The following is a 25,938-nucleotide window of genomic DNA, read 5'->3' as shown; positions in this document are numbered from 1 at the left end:
TTGAAAGAAAGATGGGCTACTACCGTGAGTGGCTCTAAGGACAAATCTCGGCGTGTTGAAGGTAAAGCTAATGTTTATGCAGAGATAGTGGAAGGCTTGCTGCACTGGCATCATTGACTTTTATAGGCGAAGAAATAAGGGCTGTCTTGCTGGATCCTTTAAGGCGTCTACGAAGAAGTGGGAGTGGTGCCTCTAGTTAGAGACAATGTACATCGACTAGTTGCGACATGACGTGGGCGATGGTGGCCTGCATCTTCTGAGGGTAGCACAGAGGAGGGAAAAAGCAGGACAGAGAAAGCACTTCTTGTAGCTTGGTTCTCTTCGGGGACTAGAGTTCTCGATCGCTCCCAGAAGCCTTCCTTCAGTTGACGTCACGGTCTAGGGTCCAGTTACTGACCTCAGATGCTGGTAGACTGGTAGCATTATACACTGGTTAGGATCTTAGTTTGGGAAAAGTTAGGTTTAAGGGGGAGACTGATCATCCACTCATCAAAGAGTCGCAGGAGCCTGCATCCTTCCAGTTTTAAGATGTAGGATGCTCTCTGTTGTGGGTGTAGTTGTATTTAGCATGCTCTGTGTGTTGTGGATGTAGCTGCAGCAGAGCTGGGTGATGTGTCTAATGAGATCTGGTATCATTGTGAGGACGAGGTTGAAGAGGCATGGTGTTGTGATCACGCCTTTGGGCGTGTCTTTAACCCCTTCAGCGCGGCGCGGATTACCGCGCTGTGCTGAAGGTTCAATTGCGCGGGCGGGGCCATGGCGGAGCGGTACCGTCATACGCACAGCGCAACCGATGCGCCTGACGGAACCGCTCCGTCATGCGCATCGAAGGGGTTAAAATTGGCCTCCCATGTCTGATTACTGGTTCTTTTGATTTTCCATGTGCTTAGTTGGTCTTATGCCCAGGGACCATTTAATTAATTATGTAACTGAAGTTTTGCCCACCTCCCTTAAGTCTCTGCTAAAATTTTAAGTGGTCAGATGTAGTATAGAAAAAACAATTGCTGCTTCTATTATGCATTCAGTGTTGTGGTTTCAAGACCAGGGATGTTGCTCGTCCTTTTAACTGCAAGCGGGAAGAGAACGCATGTGTGATTATTCTCTATCTCATGTAGCTTTACGGAATGGCACCATAATGTTGAAGACACACACTAGAATTGATCTGCTCATCAGAATAAATGTAAAACGGATGCATATGAATGTCAATACTACGAATAGACATATGGATATTAATGAAGGGATGCCCTGATTAACATGAAGGTGAAACACCTATTGGCATTTTTTGAGTTTTGATATTATGAACATTAACAGAAATAATAGATGTATTAAATTATTAATACATTGCAAATTATGAATGCATAATTCAAGTGACAATTTTTTTTTCTATATTACATCTGAGCAGTTAAAAATTTAGAAGAGATTCAAGGGAGGTGAAACAAAATTCAGTTAAACAAGCCTTGGGGTATGCCAGATTTTGTGCTGAAAGGAGCTGATGTTATTGGAGGTAGGAGGAAGATGCTAGTCCTGCTGTTCATGTAAGAAGGGATCAAATCTAAGGCATGCTGCCTTTGGTACAGTGGTTCTTATGGATCAGTAATATGGCCTGGTGGTGTACCATGTCAAAGGCCGTAAAGTAACCAGTGTATTTTGTCCACAGTCATTTTCAAGCCGCCCAAGATCTGTGTCATGTGGAACTCAGTGCTTGTGTCTGAGTAAAAGCTTGTTTCTAGTCCTGGGCAAAATATACATTATTCTGGCTAAATTCAGCACATTTGGGCTAATGTTTGTTATATGAAATTTCCCAAATAACGCTATTATGCTACTTCTTGTTATTATAACTCGCCGTTTGCAGCAAAAATTTACTGTGAACGCACAATTCATGGTAAAATTTTACCACAAGCCCACTGGAACAATGGACCACAAGTGGTTGTTGTTCGTCGTCCTTTTGATTAAATGCCTGAATGCCTGTGCCAAAAGTTGATGAGTGGATGTCCTCTGTACTGAAAGATTGTGTGAAATGATGGATTTACATTTCACATAATAAAGCCTAATTTCGCTGTCATAATTTCGCGCAATTACGCGAAAATAAATGCCGCGAATTTTGCGCGCCACTACTAGTTTTTTCATGTTCAGAGTGTAAGTTGATTCCTTCCACGAATTCTGAGGTCTGGAAGAATGCAGTTCTTTCAATGAGTTTGAATCGGCCATTGGAGGCCGGTGAGATAGCCGTCTGGATGTGCGACGATGCCAAGGTACTTTTAATGATGAGAGATCTGATGTAGAAGGCCCTTAGGATGGGAGGGAAGAGTCCGGAAGATGGTGAGTTGTAGCATATCGTTCTTGCTTGGAAAAAGGCAGTTGTTAACATGTAGGATTTTCTTGAAGATTTGTGTTAGGCAAGAGTCTGCTAGGGAACCAGGAACCTCTTTGCCATGACTAAATCCTTGAACTCAGACTCAGGGAGCCGTTTCAAGGAGGTCTGATACTGGTGTTTGCCTGAGCAAGTTCTCTTGTTAACTCCTGTAATTTTTGGCTGCTTTCTGTGCATCTTGGTCCTGAGATACTCTGTCAGGTTCGCTGTTTTTGAGAAACGTTTGTTTGCAATGGCATCTTGGAATGCTTGCAAGAGTGTGCTTTTGGTTGTAGTGTGATCTCGGTTGTGGTATTCCAAGAGGATTCTAGAGAGTAGGGGATTTTGCGTTCTTAATGGTCGACTTGTCGATCCTGCTGTGGCATCAGAACCGTGTTTTATCACTTCTTCTGTTTCCAGCTTCTTTATTTTTTCATTGAGTCATGTGATTTTTCCCCCATGGGTATGGTGTGTGAACGTTCTCAGGGAGTCAGTTTGTTGTAACCTTTATATAATCTTTTGTACATGTTTAACCTCTGTTAAGTGGTTGTGGGAGGGTGGTGGAGAGGTGATAGTCAAGTGGTGAGAGGTTGAGCTCATGCACTCAGTAATATCTACAACTATCCACTAGCCCACTTATGTACTCACTCAACTAGCTACTCACAACTCCACTGACATTATCAGTCCCATGCACACACATTCACTCAATCACACACTCAGATTCACACTTATGTGCTAACTCACTTAGACACATACGTATTTGAGCCGGGCCTTGTTTACTCCCTCACACACTCGCTCTTGTGTTCAGCTGCGCAAAAGGACACACATGCATTGATTCACATGGTCACTAACATTAACATTTTCACTCAGTAACAAATTATCTTGCATGGGTTCAGCCAGTTACTCCAATACAGGGAACCCATAGATGAGTCTATCAATCATTCATGTAAAGTTACATGTCGAAACTCTATTTATCATAGAAAATTGATGTCTGACCCAACCAGTCAGAACAACTCCTGATCTACCAGAAACAATATGCATTTGGGGATATGAGCTAAGAGTTGTTGGACATGGAGTAAGAAGTACAATAACTAAGGAACCTTTATAAGACGTGTGGCCTGCACAAATAGGTGGTATAAACAGAATCTCCGTAAATAGACAGTACAGCTGTGATCAACAAACCAATATGTTTTTATATTATTTAATAGAAATATATCACACCCTGCGCAGCGGCTATTGACAGCAATACATATGGGAAGGTACAAGCAGGTCATTCACCATGTTAAAAATAAACATGCTTCATCAGACAGGACAACCCCCACCCTCGCGCCCCGGCCAGCTGCACCACCCGCACAGGCTTAGGCCAATGAACAACTTCTATAACTCTACCCTGCATCTCTCCTCTTCCTCACGCATCACTGAATACCCAATGGCCACTTACTTTTCAATGTTATCACGATGTTTCTCTTCTCGTGCCCAAGTGCTGGCCCCTTTTCAATTATCCATTGAAATGAATTGGGCTGATGGTATAGTTCAAAGGGTCGTATGGAGGCCTTTAGGAACCTGTGACATTTCTTTTCATGAAATTTAGCGAACATTTTGTGAATTTTCACAGAATTTGTGTAACAAATTGTTGCCATGTCGCGCATGGAAATGGACATTTTATGCAGGGGCATACCTCACCTTATATAGTCATGTTAGGAACCGATGTGGAGAACTGGTTCAAGGAGAAATTGCATCCGGCAGGGCATTTTCTACTCCCCAAAGACATCTTCTCGCGCCAGCTTCCCATGGAGGGAAAATGTACTTAATTTGTAGGCATAAAATCTCAATGATACCTACTTGCAGCAGGACGATGGTCACTTTTTAGCATTATAAATTAATGTACAGCTGTAGTCTAGTTTTGCCTATCACTTCACTCTGTTTTAATAAAATGTACCGTTTTCTACCAGGCTCCAAATTATATTTTTATTCCAAAAAGATTCAATGAACATAAGATCCTGGTTGGTGTTTGTAAATGAGGGTCACTGCAAAGGTTGTTCCCTCAAAGGCGATCCCACCAGCAGGCTACACTCATTTTTAGTAAATACATTGAACATATCTTCTCTTCTGGACTCAGTCATCCACTAGTCCACTTCTTCCTCCAGAGGCAAAATGGATAAGTGGAAAGTCAGGGGAAGGAAGGTCAACCAAGGGACTGCGTAAACCCGAACCTGGACCGGTGCTTAATTTGAGCCGGTAGTTTCCGGTGCTCGGCACCGGCACTTAATTGGCAACACCGGCGCTAATGGCAGTCTGCCACATGGTGGCGCTTTTTGTGTAATTTAAAGAGCATCATGACAACAATTCTTTATCAATTCTACATACTTTAAAAAAGACTCGTACCCGCAACCCAGGCTATTTTGCTTTCATTTCAAGCAAAATTCTGACTTTAAAGCCTTTCTAGGTAAAAAGTGCCACTCCGCTTTTCAGCAGTATCCTTCGGACACGCTGTACACACAGACACTCCCAGCCTTCTCATAGCGCACTCTCTGTTAGGGGGGTTGTAGTTTTGTAGAGACTGGAGCTTGGTAGTATTCTAGTGAGCAGAAGTCATGTTTATGAGTTTAGAAGGATGAAAAGGAGAGGTGTCGGAAATAAGATGTGAACCAATGCTCTTCTAATTTCAAAAGAATGACACATTAGGAGCATTTACCCACTGAGTCATCGATTCATGACTCCCATATCAGCTTCCTGACTGTAAAGCAAGTGAGAGACGCCAGGGGATTAAAAAGCCCTTTCCAAGTTTTGCATGTACCACGCATGTCTCCGCTGGTGTGGGGCCTCGGCAGATGAATGTGTCTGCTTCAAACCACTGTGTAGTCTATGAGCTCTAGAAAGGATTCCTAGTGAGAGAACTCAGAGGGTTCATGCGTTTGTTGCAGAGATCGAGGCGCATTCCGCGGGTATCAAGTTATCCCTCTACTTCAAAGCACTATCTGCTGGATGTAATGTAAATGCACGCTCCAGCTCTCACCCCTTTACCAGACAGGGCACCTCTTACTGAAAAATAGCAGTGACATGCAGCACCTCTGGATAGTTTACATCAATAGAAAGTATCAACGTCAAAGAACAAGCATTAGCAAAGCCAAAATGTCTGCTCGTTGCATAGAGGTATCTTGGTTATTTACCTATTTCATTTTTTAATCTCTTTTAATTGTAGGCATATGAATGCACATGTAGCCTCCTAAACGTAGCCGGTATATCATCTATGCTTGTAATACACATTTTTTAAATTAAAAAGCATTCACTGAAGTTGCCATTTTACTAGTGATGTTTTTTCAAAATAGTAGGCGTTTTGGTTATGCCATGTATTGTCTTATTATTTACGAGAAAGAAAAGAATGCACGAACATCCAAATAGGCGCTCAAACTGCAGGCAGCTAAAGTGTTGCATTTTTACTTAAACACTTTATAACATGGAGACAGAAAATAAGTCGTCATCTAACTGGGCACACGAAGTGCATGGAACTTAAAGAGCAGGTATTTAAAATCAATATTAATACAATATACACCATTTGAATCAGATTTGTAACGTGAATCAGATTTGTAATGAAAGAGAAAGGACCTATTTTTTGGCGGATGTGAACAATTTGCCCAGGTTTTGTGAAGTGTCTGTCAGTGAAAGGAGCCCATGAGTAAAGTGAACTGACCCACTGCATCAAGCAGTATCCTGTGGTGGGCAGATGCAAAATGTGAGTGACAGTTTAATAGACCAGTAAATGAAGCCCATTGACTAAAAGCCCCTCTATGTATGCATATTATGAGTGAATGCTTTGGGAAAAAAATAACAAGGCTAGATAGTTAAAGCTGACAAAAAGGCCAGTCATAAAATGTATACCCCACTATATCAACTATACATACATCCTTAAGTAGCACAAGACAAGTTTACTGCAGCGAATAGGGGATTACTTTAAAGACAAAATATAGGACCTGAAAATAACACAAAAAACACCCAGTAGCATTCGTACCAGACACAAATTCCCAATGCAGAACTCTGAAGCTAAATGGCGCAATATGCAGATACACTGAAAACAAAATGCCTAGCTGCACCGACTTAGAGAGATCTGCCGGAAGGCATCAAATCTGCCTCAAGGCTGAAATGTAAGTTGTCTTGTAAGACTATCTATGACACCTCTTCAATCAGTTCATCGGGTTTTGTGCGCTTCCAACTTTGCAGTAATATTCATCGGATAACTCATAAAGCTTTGAACCCAAAGGCCATTTGAAGATGCACCACTGAAGGCAAACATTTGCAAAGCCAATATGTCTGGTGTGTATTTAAAGAACGGACTAAAATATTTTTTTAAAGCCTGCTGCGGTGAAAAAACGAAACAATAAATACTTTTTAAATATAATGCATATTTGAGATAAAGTTTAATGTGCGACGATTAAGTGTACCTTTGAGAAGTAAAATGGTCCCATACGCATTGCAATGCATTTACCCTGTAGGAGGGAGAATGATGTACCAAGCAGCCAATAGGCATGAGATGAGAGAGAAGCATTCCTTTGGGCGTAGCCAAGGCCACTCTATAGTTTAAAGAGCTGGTAATAATATGTCTTGCATACAGATGCATTTTCTAGCCAGATCTAATAAAAATGGGTCTAAAAGAGAGAGAAAAGAAGTGGTCATGTTGATCTGTGTTACACTCACAAATATTGCCATCAATCCAAAAATTGTGCACAATAAAAGAAAGGGTGTCGTTACGGTACCAGTTTCATCACACCTCAACACTGCTCAAACTTACAAGCATATGTTTTTTCTATTTTACTAGTTCCAGTACATTCCGATAGATTTTCTTTGCTGTATCAATCTTTCTCCTATACTAATATTACTTTTGGGAATATTAAACAATGGCTTTAAGTTGTTATTCTCTGTAATAAAAAAAATGCAGCAGTAGTTTTTACTTACGTCAACACTATGTCATGCCACCTACAATGTTTCTGTTTTTGTACCCTTTGCATATGTGCCTTATGCAACATACGTTTTGGGCACCTACTTCAAAACTGACAGAGCTACACACACAGACTCATGACATACCAATATCTAGCGGACGGGTTATTGACCCCATGGGAGAGTGTATTTACTATTGTAAGTCACCACATGCCTTGAGAATGTAATAAGACCGAAAACAAATATAAGTGCCCCTTTTTCAGTATTTTCACTTCCCCGAAGTAGCTAAACACTCTACGGGGACCAATCCCCGTAGCCCGCTGCCCCTTATAGAGATGGTGTTTTATCTATGTTTGTCAGAGTTTACCAAATTTGTAAGGATCGGTCCAGTCCTCATAGCATGGGTTAAACAAAAACTCGCTCTCTCGACCTATTTCAGTGAGGTGCTCTATGTTGTAGCCTTTCACTGTCTTTGTTGACATGGTTGCCTTAGTTTTGTACATCTAGGATATCCTAATAAACAATTATTGCAAAAAAAAAAAAAAACAAATACTACATAAATCAGAGTAGTATGTCACAAGATTGAGGTCAATAATACCTACCTGCACATTTGTCAACTACACTGTAACAACTTCTAACGTATTGTTGAGGTAAGCGGAATAAAGATGTACAGATCTACTTTTCTTAATCCCATGTATGCTTGCCACGGCAGTGTATTGGTAGCCGATACTATGCTGCCATTGTAAGTGCAGGCTGGTGTTAAAATGTCAGTATTGTGGCAGAACACCATGAAACAGTGCATCCAAAAGACACATTATATCATTTCAATGCCCAGTGTTTCAAACGTCCATCACTATGTAGATCATGTGACACCTCCAGTCACATCTATTAGGTATGTAGGATGTGGTGAGCCCTGGCAAATCTGTGACCTAACACATCCAGAATCCATACACACCCTTTCCCTCCAATCAATAAATAAAAAGAGAAAATCTCTTCAAAATTCAGTGTATTTTTCTAACATGCGGAAGAATTGTCCACAGTAAGATAGACAGACATTTATTAAAAATGATAGTTTTTAGAATCATTCATGGCCCGCCCCCACCAGCAATGCCATTGGTGAACTAAGAGGCAAGTCAGTAGTCATGTAAATCCTAAAAGTTATATCACTTCTTCGTTTAGCTGGAGCAACAGTACAGTCTATTAAATCCAATCTCAGAGGCGCTTGTACAATGGACATCCTGAACTCAAGCATTTAAAAGCGCGCTCATATGTGATAATTAAGAAAAAGGAGGCTCATTGAAATACAATATTTGCATAGGATCACACAATTTGAACAAGCAGGGAAGCCATTATTGATTCCGGGTTATCTGGTTTCACATTTTGAAATTGCGCCACCAGATGGGTATCTCTGTCCCTCTCTTCCATTTACATTAAAAGTCACTGTTTTGTCTTTCATTCTGGGCCCAGGAAGAGAAAAACTGACACAGAGATCCCAGACTCCATTTGAGCCCCCAGACCCAACTACCAAGCCAAGAATACAACACTGCCCCTGAAGCTTCATATGAATCGTTTACTTGGCTCAAAATCGGACTAGTAATGGTAGAAGGAGTCAATGACATCCAGACTAGGACTTGGATCCTGGCATATTGTGGAAAGGATGCCACAGGGGTATTGAATACTGGATTTAATATGCAATTGCTACAATTATGATAATCAATTGCATCTCAATCCACACTCTCTGTTAAGATGGAGGAGATGCTATTAATCAGAGTTAATTTCAGTCCTTCCTCCAGATGAAAGTTTTCTTACTAATCTTGGACTGAGCAGTCGTGGTCTTGCCTTTGGTCCTACCAGTGGAAGGGGAGGTAATTGGTCTCATACCTGCCCCACCCCTTCTGACCTCACTTGTTCCTAAGGACTTGCCACCTTTAAAATAAGAACCTTTTCCTTTTCTTCAGCAAGGCATGTGACAAAATGGCACTCATGCAGTTGGAGAAATATTCTCTCCTCCTTTCGTCTGGTGACGGATCTCTGTTCCACCCTTACTCATTACTGTACTTGATGCGGGAACTCCCTTGGTCTGTAGCTCCAGACCACACAGTAATGATGCTTCCACCACTCAATCGGCCTCTTCAGCCATGTCTGCTGCATGTGAGTGCTTTCTGGTCGCCTGATGACACCTGCAGTGTGTGGGGGAGACTTTAAGGACTGTGAGGGGGCATCAGGGATTGTGATACTCATGAATTACTCTATACACCATGTAAACCTGTGCTGGCTGGTAAATTTCACCCCTTAAACTCTGACTGAGATGTAAATTGGGGCAGGGACTCATTCCCACTTTCAATAGCAAGATTCATTTATGACTTACTAAACTAGGTCACTATCACCTCCAACACCTTCATAACAGGCAAACAGACTACCACAGACCGCGGTTCCTCTCACAGCCGCTCTTATACTCATGTGAACATGGAAGATGAAGCGGGGCACCTCTTTCTGTGCATCTTGGGATGGGCAGGTGTAAGCTCCAAGGGTCATTCTTTATAGACTCCCAAGTTTGTTTCAGGAAACCTCAAATTCTTGGTGTAGCTCAATCAGGCCTACCCTGAAGAGGATCTTCACAGTTGGCAGACGTGGACATTACACATATTCTCGCCTATGTTCCCTCTTTGGATGGTCGGATGGTCCTCCCTTAGTTACTGATGCTGCACTGGTCTCTGCTGTCTGTGAACCTTTTTTCATATATCTCCGTGCAGGGGAGTAGTTATAATTAGTGCAGCAGGTCTAGTGGCACCGAGCGTGAATTATTCCGAGTCAGCTGCACCTGCAGCCTCCATGTGGCTGCCAAATAACACCGATTATGGATGTCCTTTACTATCCAACTAGGGGTGAGCGGATTTTCTTTGCTTGCATTAGGGCCCATGGCAACCTTGTTATGGCACTGCCTGGACCAACAGTCGATTTCACTGAAAAACTAATAATCACAACGTGTGTTAATCTTCACCTCTGTGGACAGCTACAGCTAACATGCCAAGGGTTGGAAAGACACAAAAACTGAACCCCCAGCCTACCTCCACGGATCTGGTGTTTGCCCACATTAGTAGGCATATGCTACTTTTCTTTTGTTGGATTGGCGAAGGGACGCCTGTTTTCTTTCCTGTGCTGTATCTGTGATGAAGTATGCCTGCACACCTGCTTCCTGCGAGGTACCTGCTGTGGTGTGTGAGGGGAGGAAGCTGGAGCTTGTCCTAGCACTGTCCTTCATCTTACTGTTTGTGCACGGCTGCATCTTATGTTGCCCATTTGCTGTGAAGTGTTAACTGCTGCTGCATGTTCTGTGCCCCATTGAAGGTGGCAGGGGCTCTGCCTGTGCTGTGTCTCTTCTATATGTTTGTTGCGTCCATGCGTGATAGAAGCTTGCACGTTTGTAGTCCACGCTGTGTATGCTTTGTATGGGTATAGCAGACGTACAGGGGAATATTTACTAGAAAATGTCGGTGCGCGGTGTTACGCCAAAATTGTTAACGTTGTGCTCCAACATTTTTGAAACGCATGGATGAGCCGTATTTACAAAAATTAGGCACACCCCTGTGCTTCCCTAGCGCTGGCACTAAAAAAGCTGCCTAGCACCAGCGCAGGCACCTTTGCGCCATGTTGCATGGGTGCCTGCACGGGCGATTGTTTTTGTGCAGGAAGAGACACATTCCTGCACATAAACAATCTTTAAAGGTGATTTGCTGTTTCTATGTGTTCTGCAGAATGCAGCAGACACAGAGAGAACAAAATACGAGGAGAAATGATTAATTTCTCCTATTATTGCCATCCTAAGACCAGGTTTTACCTGGCTTTAATTTTTGGTGCTGCCCCAGCCTTGTAAATATGGGGCAGCGTCAAAAAGCAACGGTTGTTGCGGAGGAAAACCTACAGCAACACCCATTGCCCGCCCCTTTGCCACATCAGGCTGCTGCGTTAAGGGGCATATTTACAAGGTGGCGTTAAGCTTCCTTAAGTGGCTTAAAGCCACTTTGTAAGTATGGGGAATAGAGAAACACCACCAGAGCGTCGGAAAAATTGACGCTCAGGTGGTGTTAGGAGCTTGTAAGTATGCCCCTTGGTTCTGTAGTTCATGCTGTACCTGTTACGTGTGAAGGAATCCCGAACTACAGCTACTAATCCTGCACCTGTTCTGTTGGAGAGTGAATGACATTTGCACTACTGTAGTTTGTGCTGTCCCTGTCCTGTGTGATGTTGGAGTGCACTGCTGAGACCAGTACTTTGTGTGTGAGAGAAGTTAGCTCTGCTGTCACTCACATACATGCCTCGTCTGTGCTGCTGCTCTCCGCACTGTATCTATTCTTGGTGTCAGGAAAAAAACCTTGAACAGCACTGCCCATTTTGTACCTGCTCTGTGTACTAGATGCGAGTTCTGTGCAAAGTAGGTTTACCTTGCTTGTGTTGTACTTTCTCTCATTTTGTGAGGGAAGTATTCACTCCTGGTACCGTGTTTGAGGGAAGTTTAAATTGTTGCTGTTGGTGCTGTATTTGTTCTGTGCATAAAGGAAGCTTGCACTACAGCTGCCTGTTATTTATTTACCCTGCGTATAAGGTAAGCTTACCCTGCTGCCCTATCGCGCTCTCGCTGTTCTGTGTGTAAAGAAACTTGACGTTCTGCTGTTCCCACGAGCAATAGATTCAGCACAAGTTACACCACTCCACCTGATCATGCGAGCTGTTCCCTCATCTCATGAACCTTCTCTCCCCTCTACAGACCTCATGGTTTCTTGGTTCTTTAAATTCAGGCGAGAAGTTGTCTTTCTCTCTCCCATAACATGTCCTATATCTTTTTGAGAGTGTTGAATTAGATATAATGTCTATAACCGCATCCCATATCAAAGGCCACTGGCTGGGCAGCTGTCTGGAACCTAAATCCCAGTCGTAGACGTGCTGATCCTATTCATCGTCAGTCAGCCAGACCCTCACATTTCCTTCTATCGCAATCATCCACTACCAAATATGCAAATCCACTCCCCCAAAATTCTTTTGCTCCAACAAGAAAGTTCTCACTGTTACATTCAAAAACACCTTTCTTGAATGCTTTGCACACCTGCCGCATGTCACCCACCTGGAAACCTTACTAAACACCGTGACAGAAACAACAGACTTTGCAAAGGAGAATGTGCCTTACTTGAAGACGCAACCAGATATCCCAGAAGAAAACTGATACAGCGAATTCATGAAATCAATAAATTAAGTGTTGCAGCATTGAGATCATTTTTGGACAATTCCCGCTTACCGCAACCATACAGAAACTTCATACGACCCGATCCACCACCCACTAAGCCACTTTCTCAGTCAAACAAGACTACATTATCGGCAAAGGTCTCAAAGCCCTAAACACCCCGAAGAAGATGTTCGAAGTGGTGCAGGATGTGATAATACTCCAGTGTAGGCCTGACACTTGTCACACACTGCTGCAAAGCAGTGGTCTCGCTTCATTCTTCATAGACAAGGTCTGCTAAATTAGATCTGCCATCAGCCAGACCCACAACACTGCCCCAAACACACCAACCATCCACACCGACCCCAGTGCCATGATGAATTTGAGTTCACTGTGTGAATGAACCACAGTCAGAGCTCTCTCCCACACCTTCTGGTTCCAATGATTCCTAAATAGATCGATATCAGGGTACTAAGTACACCTCAGATCCCAAAAAGTGGTCAAAAGGGTCAACTTCATCCCCTTCTGCTCTTCAACATATACATGAAGGTTCTAATTAATCTTTTAAGACAACATTGTTCAGTTTAAGAAGTCTGTGTGCCATGAAAACAATTTCAACACATATTAGAAAGGTTAAAAGCCACTGGAATTTGGGTAAAGCATAACATGTGGTTCCAAAACAGATACATTGGTCCTAGGTAGCATGTATCATGGTAAAAGTATCCACTCTTTCTGCTCATCTGTTACATTGTATGATGTACAGGTCGCAATGAAAATCAAAGTCAGAATTACCCCGAGACACCATCCTCGCCTTCAAAGCCCAGCTTGCAGCACTGTTTGCAAAGACCCACTGTCACCTACTAGGAGCTCAAACCAACCCATGGAACAAATCCTGCCATTCCTCTCATGATCACATGTGTAGTGGCCAACTCTCACCTTTCACCGAAAATGCGTATGCTGGCCATAGCTGATACCGAATTTGCAGACTTTAGAAAGTACAATTTGCAACGGTTTCATCCTCAACCTCAAAAAATGGACAGCGAGTCACAGCACACACCTTAAAGCTCTTCACTGGCTCGCTTTTGGGACAGAATTTTATTTATGTGCCCTACCTGACTTTTAAATGTCTTAGCGCCTAGACGAAAAATTCCTTCAAAGCAAGATTGTCCAACATGCAGCCTGCAATATAACCTTTCCCATGCCTCCCTAAGCCAGGTGCAGGAACCTTCGCAATGCATGTTTCTCCTTCTCGTCCTGCCGATGCAACTCAGGCTCCCTCCACATTTGTGATTCTGAGTGCCTCTCAAAGGCCTCTTGATCCTGGGTCCCTCAGCCTACAGCCATGCTCCTGACCATTGCTGATGCTTTATCCATACTGGCTCAAGCTCCACAAACCTCTCTTTCCACCAATGTAACTCACATGCATTCAGTCTGTGCATTTACTACATTGCCTCGATGCTGCATCAACAGTCCAGATCCTTTGGGGCAGATTTACAAGCCCCTTGCGCCTCTTTTACGCCGCCGTTGCGTCACTTTTGTGACGCAGCGGCGGCGCAAAACCAGCACCATGCTGCGGGGTATTTACAACGTGACGCATCTGGGAGATGCGTCACGTTGTAAAGCCCTGCGCCAGAAGCAGGCGTTCCTGTGCAGGAGGGGCGTTCCGTTGCAGGAACGCCTCCTAAAAGTGGCTGAGTGAAATCTACAAGACTTCACTCAGTCACTTTTGAGCCCATGCTGCGTCAAAACCCTGCGCCTGCTTGAAGCAGGCGTAAGGATTGACTCAGCATTGTGCAGATAGGGCACCACAGAGCCTCGCTGGAGCTGCGTCGCGCTCGCGACACAACTCCAGCAATGCGCTGCATTTACGGCACAGATGCGTCACGCATCTGTCCGTTTTTGCACCATGGTGCTCCGCATTGTAAATGCGGCGCATCCATGGTGGCGGAGCCGTGACGTACAATAACTGGGGCATCCCTGCTGTTATGCAGGGATGCGCCAGTTATTGTAAATCTGTCCCTTTGTATTTCCTGCTGTGACTTCCTATCTGCAATGTTCATTCATTGGTTTAATGACTTAAAGGGTAGTTTAGAATTTGGGGAATGTGGCATATCTGGCGAATATTGGCAGATGTCGCTTCCATTGTATTTAGAGTGTGTATGCTGGTATATGTTCTAAATAGTGGAGGGCAAAACATTCATCAATTTTGGTGGATGTCCTAAATCCATCAAAAGGATTAAAAACCCTAATCTGAAAAATTCTTTAATTCTTTAATGCCTATTTGAAAGGTATTCATCCCACCTCAGCACAGAATGGAGATATTTTCTGAGAGCCGACCATAAGAGTTCTCATCCATGACCTTCCAGTGCTGACCAGCTTTCAGCCTCCCCTTCCCAGAGGGTCTGAGTACAAAGATGATCAGGATTAGCGCTCTCAAGCTGATACGCACTCAGTAACGTTCAAAGTCAAATTAATTAAATATGTTAAGTTAATAAAAACCATTGCATATAAAAAGAGCACAATACATTTTTTTCCTGAAAACTACAATTAAAAAGACATCTTAAGAACTCAACAAGAGATATTATTTTAATACCATTGCGAGCGACAATTTTACACATAGGAGGTAAAGTGCATTTCTTAAAAACTCATAAAAAAAAGAAGAAAAAATATATATTGTCTTAGTGCCAGTGCCAGAAGCATTGTACATGGGAGGCATGCAATTAATTTAGCAAGGTTTTTGATGCAGTTTGACTAATGAGGAAAAGCTGACCAGCTGCAGGTTTAATCTTGTGTTGTCTCGGTTGAAACATGTTGTGGACAGGTTCGCACTCCCAGTCAGTTTAAAGAATGTTGTAGGAATTGTCGTCGCTCTCTCAGGAGTACTGGACAAATCTAAATAATGTGTCTGACAGTTTCAAGAGCTTGATTCCAGCCTCTGCAGGATTTATTGATTTCTTTTGCAAGCCATTTCGGAAAAATACCCAAAGTTGGGAAATCACCCAAGTGCAGGGGCATTATTTTAATTTTTTGTGGGGCGAATGACTAAAACTCAGGTATTCCTGCTGCTCTAGGGTCTTATAGGATTGGATGGTAAACCATGAGTGAGTGCGCTTTGAAAAAATGTTTTTATCCTCATAAGCAGGATCTCTTGCATATTTTTATTGACGTTTCTCACTCGGTAACACACAAGAGTCCCAATTTGTTTTTTTATTGAGACCTGTTCAATTTCATTCTGTGCGGTTTCCTTGAGAAAGAAATGTAGGTATTCTATTGCGTTCCTGCATGATGATGCAAACCTAATGTTAACCAGGAAATAGTTTTTTTTATCAATGTCCACAAGAAAACACTGCTGATCCTGAGTGATCGGCTCTTCTAGAAGAATCACTGGTAGATAAGTAGTTATTTCCCTTTTCTTAGAACCCTCTCACTTTCATGCCAGTATCACATGTGGACAACTGTTAATTGACTGTGAAAGGGAGAACGCCTCACAGGAGCGGCTAGTAACATATAAAAGCGGTGGGGTGAGCGAAGTGCCCCACTGCATCCCAAAACACATTTACATTAAAGAGCAATACAAAATAAAAACACTCAGATGCATTAAAATGACATTAAAAATAAAATAAATGTACTTACCTGGGCTGCGTCCTCTGTGTTCTTGCAGTCAATGGCTCCAATGGGCACGAGTGGAAGCAGAAACCTCCCAAATCAATCCAGACGCTGCTCTCATGCTGCATGAGAGCAGCGTCTGGATTGGATGGAGTGTCCTGGCTGGATGGTGCTTTAGGCACTGTTGGCCTGTGCTGGATCTCCACACAGCTGTCCAAAACAGCTTGGTGAGGACCTGCAAAGTGCGCACGTCACTTTGGCCGGCTCAAGACAGCTAGCCAAACTGACTTGCACAATTCTTAAGTGTCAGGCCAGCCACGTCACCAGTCCTCCATGCAGCAGAGGACACGCCATTCCTTCATCCTGGCTCCTGGGCAGACTGATGGCTGCGCGTGCTTTGTGAATAATAAAAGGTCAATTAAATCATTTCATTGCCATTTTATTGTTTACATTCCTTTAGCGGGGCTGGCAGCAGGTGGGGAGGGTTAGGGGGGTGCGACGCTACCCCGCCTTCACGAAGAAACCGCCGCTGACACCTCAGCTTCCTATTTTTGGCTTGCAGAGCGAGATGACTAGTTTTCTTTGCAGAACTGCCATACGTATGTTTGGATCCCAGCTGTGCGGGAAGTTATGGAACATTCATTTGAAGTGAAAAAGAATAAGGAAAAAATACATGTCCAGAAGTGATGAAGGGATGGTGATAAATGGCAGCAATATGAACACTGAGATTTTATCCCTCCGAATCCCATGTGGGAAGTCATCAGTTTACAGATTTCTTCTCCAAACGTCATGGTGGGATATGGGTCCACCAGAGGGGTCTTTATGACCTCAGTGGCCAATAGCTCAAAGTCATCTTAGTGTTGAGCTTTCCCATCCTAAAAATCTGCTATTTTCTGAAATGAGCCCTGAGAAAGTAAAAGGCATTGGCCACAGATTCCTATTAGGATGTGAAGTCTACAGAGATGAAGGGCTGATTTATTAACACCATGTAATTCGCTTCCTTCGCAGGGGGACAAAGGACCACCTGGGGCTCCTGGTGCACCTGTAAGTTTATACTTTTATTTTATTTTCATTTTAAACATGTGACAAAATAACATTTGTATTAAAAATTTTAATATTTTGTTCCTTTGTTGCCATATCTTGACAGGGTCCAAAAGGTGATCCTGGACAGCCTGGCCTGGACGGCGCTGCGGGGGAACCTGGAATTGATGTGAGTAGACATATGATCCAATCTTCTTGAGAATTAAGAGTTTACGTGAAATGTTCTAAAAAGTGGTTTTTCCTTGGGTACGGTGACAAAAACTCCCCTAAGACAAGAGGTGGTTTAAAGTTCTTATCAGATAACGTTTACTGGGAAATGCTTGAAATGCTTAGGAAGTGGTAGCCCGTCCCACAGTTATCAAAAGTTCAGTTCATTGACCATACAGGCACAGCTGGACACTTTGGGTGAGGACGTTCCACTGCGGTAGGACGGTGGGGGCCATTCATTCACGGTTTAGCCCTTTTCTTGTTCTGGTAGTACAGAGTGGATAAAGTTATTTATTGTCTAAGTAGGGTGCATGAACACCTTTGTTCTCTATATGACTTGTTCTGTATAGACGGGGTGGCAAGAATCATATATTTATTGGGCGGGGTGGATAAACACCATTTTCCCTTACACTTTTTCTGGTAACTCAGGGTGGAGAGGATTTTTTGTTGTCTAAGCAGGGTCCTAAAAATCTTTGTACCAGAGATTTGCTCAGGTAACACTGAGTTATTTGACCGAACATGATGTATAAGCGCTCCTCTAGCTTTGTTCTGCTAGCACAGGGTGGAGAGGATTGTTCTCTGTCTGAGTAGGGTACATAAATACGTTTCTCCATTACATTTGTTCGAGCGACACTCGGTCATTCTTTGAATGAGAAGGTTGCATAAGCACCTTTCTCTCCTAGACATGTTCTTTATGCAATGGGTGGTGAGGACCAATCATAGACCGCGGATGGTGTATAGTCACCTTTTTACCTAGGCGTTTTCTTTTTACACATCATGAGAAGGGTTCTTTGTTGATTGAGTAGGGTGCATAAACACCTTTCTCCCCTAGACTTCTTATGGTAAAACTGAGTCATTCGTTGATTCAGCAGGGTTCATAAATACCTCTCTCCTCTAGGAATGTTTTGGATACACTGCGTAGTGAGAACTCTTAGTGTGCATAGACAGCTTTTTCCCTCGACTAGTTCTGGTTACATAAGGTGGAGTGGGTCACTGACTGAGCAAAGTGGGTGAACACATTTCTCCCTAGATTTTTGGGGTAGCCCTGGGCCATTTATAGACTAAGCAGGGTTCACTGGCACCTTTCCCCCCTAGACTTGGTCAGGTAAGACTGGGTCCTTTGCTGTATGAGTAGAGTACATAAACACCTTTTCTCTTCGATATTTAAACAGAGCTAAGAGTGTCATTTAATGACTCAGCAGAGTGCCTAAACACCTTTCTACCCTACACTTGTTCAGGTGAAGCTGGGCCATACTGTGACCGAGCAGAGTGCATAAATTCCATCCAATGCTTTGATCACAATGGCTGATAATTTGTTCTCCTAGTAGGGTATATAAACACCTTTTCCCCTCAAATGTGTCCTGGTCAAGCAGAGTTAAGAGGTTCATTCATTGACTGAGCAGAGTGAAGAAACACCTTTCTACATTGTACCTTTTTGGGTGAAGCTGGGCCATACTTTGCCCTAGCAAGGTGCAGAAACCCCACCTAATGCTTTGGATACAATGGCTGATAAGAGTAATTTGTTGTCCTAGTAGTGTACATAAACACTCTTTTCTGTTTTCTCACTATAACGTTACTTTAACCTTTGCTTTTTTCAGTGAATTTCTAAGGTTTTTTTAAACGAAAGCAAATCCTTTTATTACACCTAACTATAACGTTAGATGTAAACTTCTCCTGGTTCCACATGGTGGAGAGAGTCATTTGTCGACAGGGCAGGTTGATTAACCACATTTGCTCCTAGACATTTTCTGGATACACTGGGTGCTGAGAGTCAATTGTTGACTGATTAAAGTGCATACACACCTTTTTCACTTAGAATGTTTCATGTTACGCAGTATGGTGAACGTCAATTTTGGACTAAGCAGGGTGCATGAACACCGTTCCCTCTAGACTCATTCAGGTTATGTATGGTGGAGAGGATCATTTGTTGACTTTGCAGGGTGCAAAACCACATTTCCCTTCTCATCCTGTTCCCTTTAGACCCATTGTTAGAGATTGACCATTGAACCTGCATCCTACAGAAAGTCCCCTTAGCTTTGTCCTCATTCTATTTGAAGAGGAACATTACTGACCAAGTGTCTTATAAACTCTCTGTTTTATCCAAGGTTTGTTCTAATTATTAAGGCTACTACAGATAACATATAGATTAATCATAGTTGTAAAAGTCCTGGTCCCAGTATAGTTCCAATTGAACAGACAGGGGGCAGTTATTAACTGAAAATGTACAAAATCTCCTTTCTTTCAGTGACATGTTCTAGACCAGGGTTCTCCAAAGTCGGTCCTGGAGGGCCGGATTCATGCCAGATGTTTAAGATAACTACATTTATCTAAATTGAGAAATGCAAAAAATCTGGCATGGATCCGGCCTTCCAGGACTTACATTGGAGAACCCTTTTCTAGTCAGAGAGTTGATTTACATCAGCTAATGACTGAGCATTGTACACAAAGACCTGTCTCCCATAAACTGGGGCTCCCATGTCAGGAAACTAAGGGGACGATTATGATGGCGGATGGACATCGGGCCGGGGCATGGGACCGTCCACCAGCAATGCGGTGGTCCCGCCATTGAGATTATGATGCGACCATCACCATGGCTGTTGCATCGTGTATCTCTGACATTGCGGCCGGTGCTGCTGGCTGAAGCACCCGCCACAATGTCCGAAATACATTGTTTGGATTTCCCTGCACTACGTGGCAGGCACGACAATGTGCCTGCCACCCGATGCAGGGAAATGTAGGGGGGTACACCCCCCAGTACACATCCAACTCCTCCAACACAACGGGGGCCCACTACGGGCCCCCAAATACAATCCCCACCAGCCTGTGAATAGCGGTTACACTGCCATACACCAGCTGGTGGGGAGACAGCATCATTGTTTGGCGGACGGTGCCTGCTAGGCACCGCCACCATATTGTTAATGCAGGGTGAGTCCGTCAGGCAAGCGTAAAATTGCCTGTGGCGGACTGTGGTGGACGGACTTTGCCAGCACACTACCCGCCATTGTAATTTGGCGGGCGGGGAAGTGCCTCACGATGGCGGTGAAACCGCCACAGGCAGGCTGCCGGTGGTGGTTTCACCGCTATCGTAATGACCCCCTAAGATAGGTGTTCTGAGAGCTATCTGTCTCATGTCTTCTCCGTGTAAAGCTGTAATGCTATAGTATTGAGCTTTTAGCTATTCAGTGACAACAAAAAACACACCTCGCACAGGTTAGAGTTGGATTCTGTCTTTGACCCTTGTTCTCGTCCAACATTTCTGAGTATGCTTTTTGAGTTCTTCGTCAGTGAGCACATGGGGGAGGTGAGGTACTACTTATGCCTAAATCTAGAAACAATGCAAAAGGAAAAAACAATTTTGAAAAAAAAATAGATAACATGGTTCGGTTTTGGCAGAATAAAAATAAAAATCCGCTGTTAGTAAAGCCTTCTTGTTAGTGGCTTTAGCTGTCTTTAATTATGGGATGAATAAACTTGAAATTATCTACCTAGAAGTAAGACGCTCTGTATGTGTCTCTGTGTGCCTGGTAAGTGTCCCCCTTACACAGCTAAACATTTCTACAGTTTGCACACACTTTTTCCTCACTTGCTTCTTTCTAGACAAAGAATTTAGTGTAGAGTTTGAAAATGAATATCATGCTACCACCTGACGGATAGGAGTAGGCTTGCCCTGCAGCCTTTGGAAGTAGGCCAGCAAAGCGAGTTCCGTTGAGTAGGGTCTGGCCAGTGGAATAACCCTGCCCAATAAAATCTCCCTCTCGACTAACAAAGGTTGGTCGACTCCTTTCTGACCAGAAAGGTCTCATTAGTAATGGGATAGTGGGTCCCGACTGTGCAAGTGATAGCTCAAGTATAGATCGGTTGGTGCTCCCAGATCACGAGCATGGATTCCATTTGGGTGCTACAGGCTCCCTGACCAACCCCAGTTTAGACATCTTACCAGTGCCCTCCATTATAACAGAATGTCCCCGGAGGGATGGTTCTGAGACCTCACTGCCAAAGGCAGCTTGTAGCCACAAATAATAGGAAGAACGTGAGATGGGAAACAGTGGACTCCTCACCAGAGGGAGTTAGGGCCCTATATTCAATCCTGGGTCCCCGTATGGAGAACATATGAGCCAATTGGGAGAAAATTACGTGACCCTGGCTGAGCACCATACTGTATTTTCCAAGCTGAGGAGCGTCCTAACCAATGAGGGTGGGGCCTGCCCTAAGCGGCCATGGGGATGGTTCAATGGCCGGTGAAAGAAGGCAAAGATAAACTATTTACAAGCGATGCAAAAGGGGGGATACCCAAATTATAATGGAGCCAATTATCAGGCTAGCATAAGAGCAGCAAAAGCAGCATGGAGGCTGACTTACTAGACACCGTGGAAACTAACGACCAGAAGTTGTGGTCTTTGGTTATCAGGAGTGAAGGGAGGTCAGAAAACCTGCAGGAACATCTATCTTACCCTGTGACTGGGTCACTCATTCCAGGAGATTGTACTCCCTCATTTCTGTACCTGATGTCCAATCTGGGTGTGGGGCTGCTTTAGTATAAAGAACCAGCTCATCCCCCCCCCCCAGTAATTTTCTTCCTTGAGGAAACAGAACAAACAAAAATCTCGTTCAAGCCTGGGAAAGCCCCAGGTCTTGATAAAGTCCCAGCAGATGTTTTTAAATCCGACTTCGGGGCAGTGGTGGCTGTCACTGAGTCGCACGGGTGAGGCGAGGGGATAGAAAAATAAATCAAAAGGTTACTTACCTTGCTGCCAGACCGCCGTCTTGCCTCACATCAATCCCCTTCTGTTCCTGCTTGAAGCAGGAAGCACACACGGGCTCCCCAAAGCACTCGCAGCATCTCTACCTCGCAGTGGCATACCTGCACGAGCCACTCACTCAAAACAAGCATTGGCCCAGCCAATAGGTCTCGTCTTTGGGACCTTATAAGTGTTTAGTTATTCAGCACAATATCCTTGGTGCAACAACATCAAGTGTTGCATGGCTAAACACTTATAAGGTCCCAAAGGCTAGACCTATTGGCTATGCCAATGCTTGTTTTGAGTAAGTGACTCGTGCAGGTATGCCACTGTGAGGTAGAGATGCTGCGAGTGCTTTTACAGGAGCCCCTGTGACTTTGTGCCTCTTCAAAATATATCTTGGGTCTGGTGTAATACTTCTAGCCCCTATTCCTGTCTTCTCGCACCCAATGCATTCTTAAATGTCCCATGTACAGCCAGGGTTGACACTCCTATTACCCCTGACCTCCAGTGACACTTTACCTGTCACGGGTGGTGGTGGACGTGGTGGTGGTGGTGGACATGGTGGTGGTGGTGGACGTGGTGGTGTTGGTGAATGTGGTTGTGGTGGGGTGGACATGGTGGTGGACGTGGTGGTGGTGGATGTGGTGGTGGTGGACATGGTGGTGTGGACGTGATGGTGGTGGTGGACGTGGTGGTGGTGGTGGACGTGGTGGTGGTGGTGGTGGATGTGGTGGTGGTGGTGGATGTGGTGGTGGACGTGGTGGTGGTGGTGGACGTGGTGGTGGTTGCTTTGGTGGTGGACATGGATGTGGTGGTGGTGGATGTGGTGGATGTGGTGGTGGATGTGTTGGTGGTGGATGTGGTGGTGGTGGTGGACGTGGTGGTGGACGTGGTGGTGGATGTGGTGGTGGTAGACGTGGTGGTGGTGGACTTGGTGGTGGTGGACATGGTGGTGGTGGATGTGGAGGTGGACATGGTGGTGGTGGACGCGGTGGTGGATGTGGTGGTGGACGTGGTGGTGGTGGTGGACATGGTGGTGGATGTGGTGGATGTGGTGGACTTGGTGGTGGACGTGGTGGTGGTGGACATGGTGGTGGTGGTGGACATGGTGGTGGTGGATGTGGTGGATGTGGTGGCGGTGAGCGTGGTGGTGCTGGTGGACATGTTGGTGGTGGACATGGTGTTGGTGGTGGACGTGGTGGTGGTGGACGTGGTGGTGGTGGTGGATGTGGTGGTGGTGGTGGACATGGTGGTTGTGGTGGACATGGTGGTGGTGATGGACGTGGTGGTTCACGTGGTGGTGTTGGTGGATGTGGTGGATGTGGTGGTGTTGGTGGACGTGGTGGACATGGTGGTGGTGGTGGTGGACATGGTGGTGGTGTTGGACATGGTGGTGGTGTTGGACGACTATTGGGTAGGAGGATGCTGGCAGAATACGGATGGAGAGGAGGATCTCGAAGGGGGCACATGGGAGAGCAGAAAGAGGCCGAATATTAGATACAAAAAATGGCGAGTAGATAGAACACGAAACAGATTTAGCGGGGTGGTCCCTTCTTATAGCGCATGTGAATGTTCCTTAGCACCCCGTTTTTAGTAAACAGGGGGACCACGGGGAGATTAATTGAATAATCACGCATGATGATCCCTTGTGATTAATTGATTAATCATTCATGATGATGGCGTGCGGAAGATGTGTTGTTCAAGTCACGGCGTTGGCTTACCAATGTGTGATTCTGGGCAAATTAGTTAATCTCTCGTGCCTTCTAAAAGGCAATGTGTTCCTGTGTGAATGTGCTCTTGTGTAATGTAACTGGGTGTCTTGTAAAGGTCTCTACTACTTTTGAGTTCAGTTTGCGCTGTATGAATTTGCAAAACAAACAGCCAGCAGACTTTGTAGAGTAAGAGCCTATTATATCCGTTCATGTAGCGCACGCACAGCAATGAGGGCTCTGTACAGCCCAGTACTACACACTACACAACAAACAAATATCCGTTTATGTAGCGCACGCATAGAAATTAGGGCTTTGTACAGCCCAGTACTGCACACTACACAACAAACAAATATCCGTTCATGTAGCGCACGCACAGCAATGAGGGCTCTGTACAGCCCAGGACTGCATTTAAAATTTAAAGCTCATTAAAGCGCAATGCTCCCATTAATAAAAAAAATAATTAGTGCCTGCAGTGAGAGTGGCTCACAAAGAAATGAAACATGCCACAGCATCGCTCTGGTTGTTGTTTGGGAGGTGGGAGGGGTGTTCTGTGCAGAAAGGCATTACGGCGCTCTAGTAAATAAATAAATAAAACAAGCGCGGTACGCGAAAATGAAAGCGACCGCGTTTGGAGGTGAAAGTGCACGCTGTGCTTAAAGAGCAATGACGAGGGAGGAAAGCCACGCTCGCTCCCGCGGACCCTAGGCCAGGGCAGAGAGAAGGTGGGACATGCCCCCGCCCTTGGCCAATTGCCTGCTGTTTTTCTTAGAAAGACGCATGCAAAGGCCAATAGCGGGTGAAGAAAACAAAACCACACGCACAAGCGTGTGGTTCCAAAGTTTAAAGCCCTTACTAAATGTCTCGCAGAGCAACGCATGCATGCTGGCTCAGGCGAGACCTAAAAAGGGGGACCCCAGTGTGCTCTCCAGCTACTGCCAGAGCAGCTTATTAGATAATCTTCAAAAAATCTTTTGCAAGCAGGTCCTTGAGCGGTTGTTGGACTGGTGTGAAGAAAACGAGACCCTTTCAGGACTCCACGCAGGATTCAGGCACAATGTTAGCGCCGTTGACCAGGTTTTCTGGTTCCTCCTGGTCAAATGGATGGCAGTGGAAATGGCCATGGGCAATCTTTATGTGTCGTTCATTGATTTACGTGCCGCATTTGACTTGGTCCCCAGAGGTAAGTTATGGGAGGTGCTTCAGCGGATGGGGACCCCACTTGATCTCCTCTGCTTGATTAGATTACTCCACGAGGGAAATTTTGCTAAAGTAAGATGTGGCATGAAAGCCAGACTAACTGAGGCCTTTCCGGTAAATTGAGGTGTATTCCAGGATTTTGTCCTTGCCCCAATCCTCTTTTTCTTATACATTAACAGCTACATTGCTTATCTATCAAACTGTGTTAATGATTCCCCTACCCTGGACGGGGCAAAAATTTCAGCCCTCCTCTTTACGGACGATGTTGTTGTCCAAAATCAGGACGGGTCTGCAAAATCTGATTGACAGTTTCAATCAGTTCTGCAGATTTTGGTCTTGAAATGAATACCTCCAAGACCAAACATATGACTTACACCAAAAAGGCAGGGTGAGAGGGGTTATTAAGGAGGGACCTGAAGTATTAGAAAGAGTACAGGAGTTCGATTGTCTGGGCATCAGATTAGACGAGTCTGGATCCTGGGACCCGCAGATCTCAAAGAGAACCCTAATTGTGAATCACCAGGCCAGTGCCAATTTATAAGGCCCAAGCTAGGAGGGCTGCATTGTATGGGTGGAACTATGGGGCCATTGTAACGCCAGTTCCCTGAGTATAGCAGAAAACAACTTGAGCCTAGGGAAGGGCACGCCTGGACTTAGGGATCCACAAGATATTGTCAATGCTAGCGATAAGACCCCTATAGTACTGGGTTTGAATTTAGAGTCTGATGGATTGCGCCATCTTAAGGAGGGTGTCATTTTAGCCAATGGGGCGAAGAAAGTTAGATGCTTAGGGGGTCTCAAAAAGGGTTAGTCTGAATTGAGTCTAGGAAAATTGTGGAGTGAGCCACAGTCCATTCGTAGAGGGCATTCCGCCATAGGTGAAAAAACTGGTGAAAGAGAAAGTTAGGGACCATTCCTCCTCGCTAGGGAGCTCAA

At 44.5% G+C, this 25,938-nt stretch overlaps 1 protein-coding gene across 1 annotated transcript in view; it reads left to right on the top strand.

The window, feature by feature from the left end:
* The window catches only part of COL9A2 (collagen type IX alpha 2 chain), a 137,564-nt gene that overhangs the window by 25,010 nt on the left and 86,616 nt on the right, over positions 1–25,938 (top strand). Inside the window, exons 3-4 of the mRNA XM_085648025.1 lie at positions 17,112–17,147; positions 17,251–17,313. Coding sequence (XP_085504151.1) covers positions 17,112–17,147; positions 17,251–17,313 — 99 coding nt within the window. The remainder of the gene's footprint in view (positions 1–17,111; positions 17,148–17,250; positions 17,314–25,938) is intronic.

The sequence above is a fragment of the Triturus cristatus genome, chromosome 3_2, assembly GCF_964204655.1.
Source record: "Triturus cristatus chromosome 3_2, aTriCri1.1, whole genome shotgun sequence".
Taxonomy (NCBI): domain Eukaryota; kingdom Metazoa; phylum Chordata; class Amphibia; order Caudata; family Salamandridae; genus Triturus; species Triturus cristatus.
The sequence above is the reverse complement of the archived record's forward strand: the minus strand, read 5'-3'. Positions and strand labels throughout refer to the sequence as shown.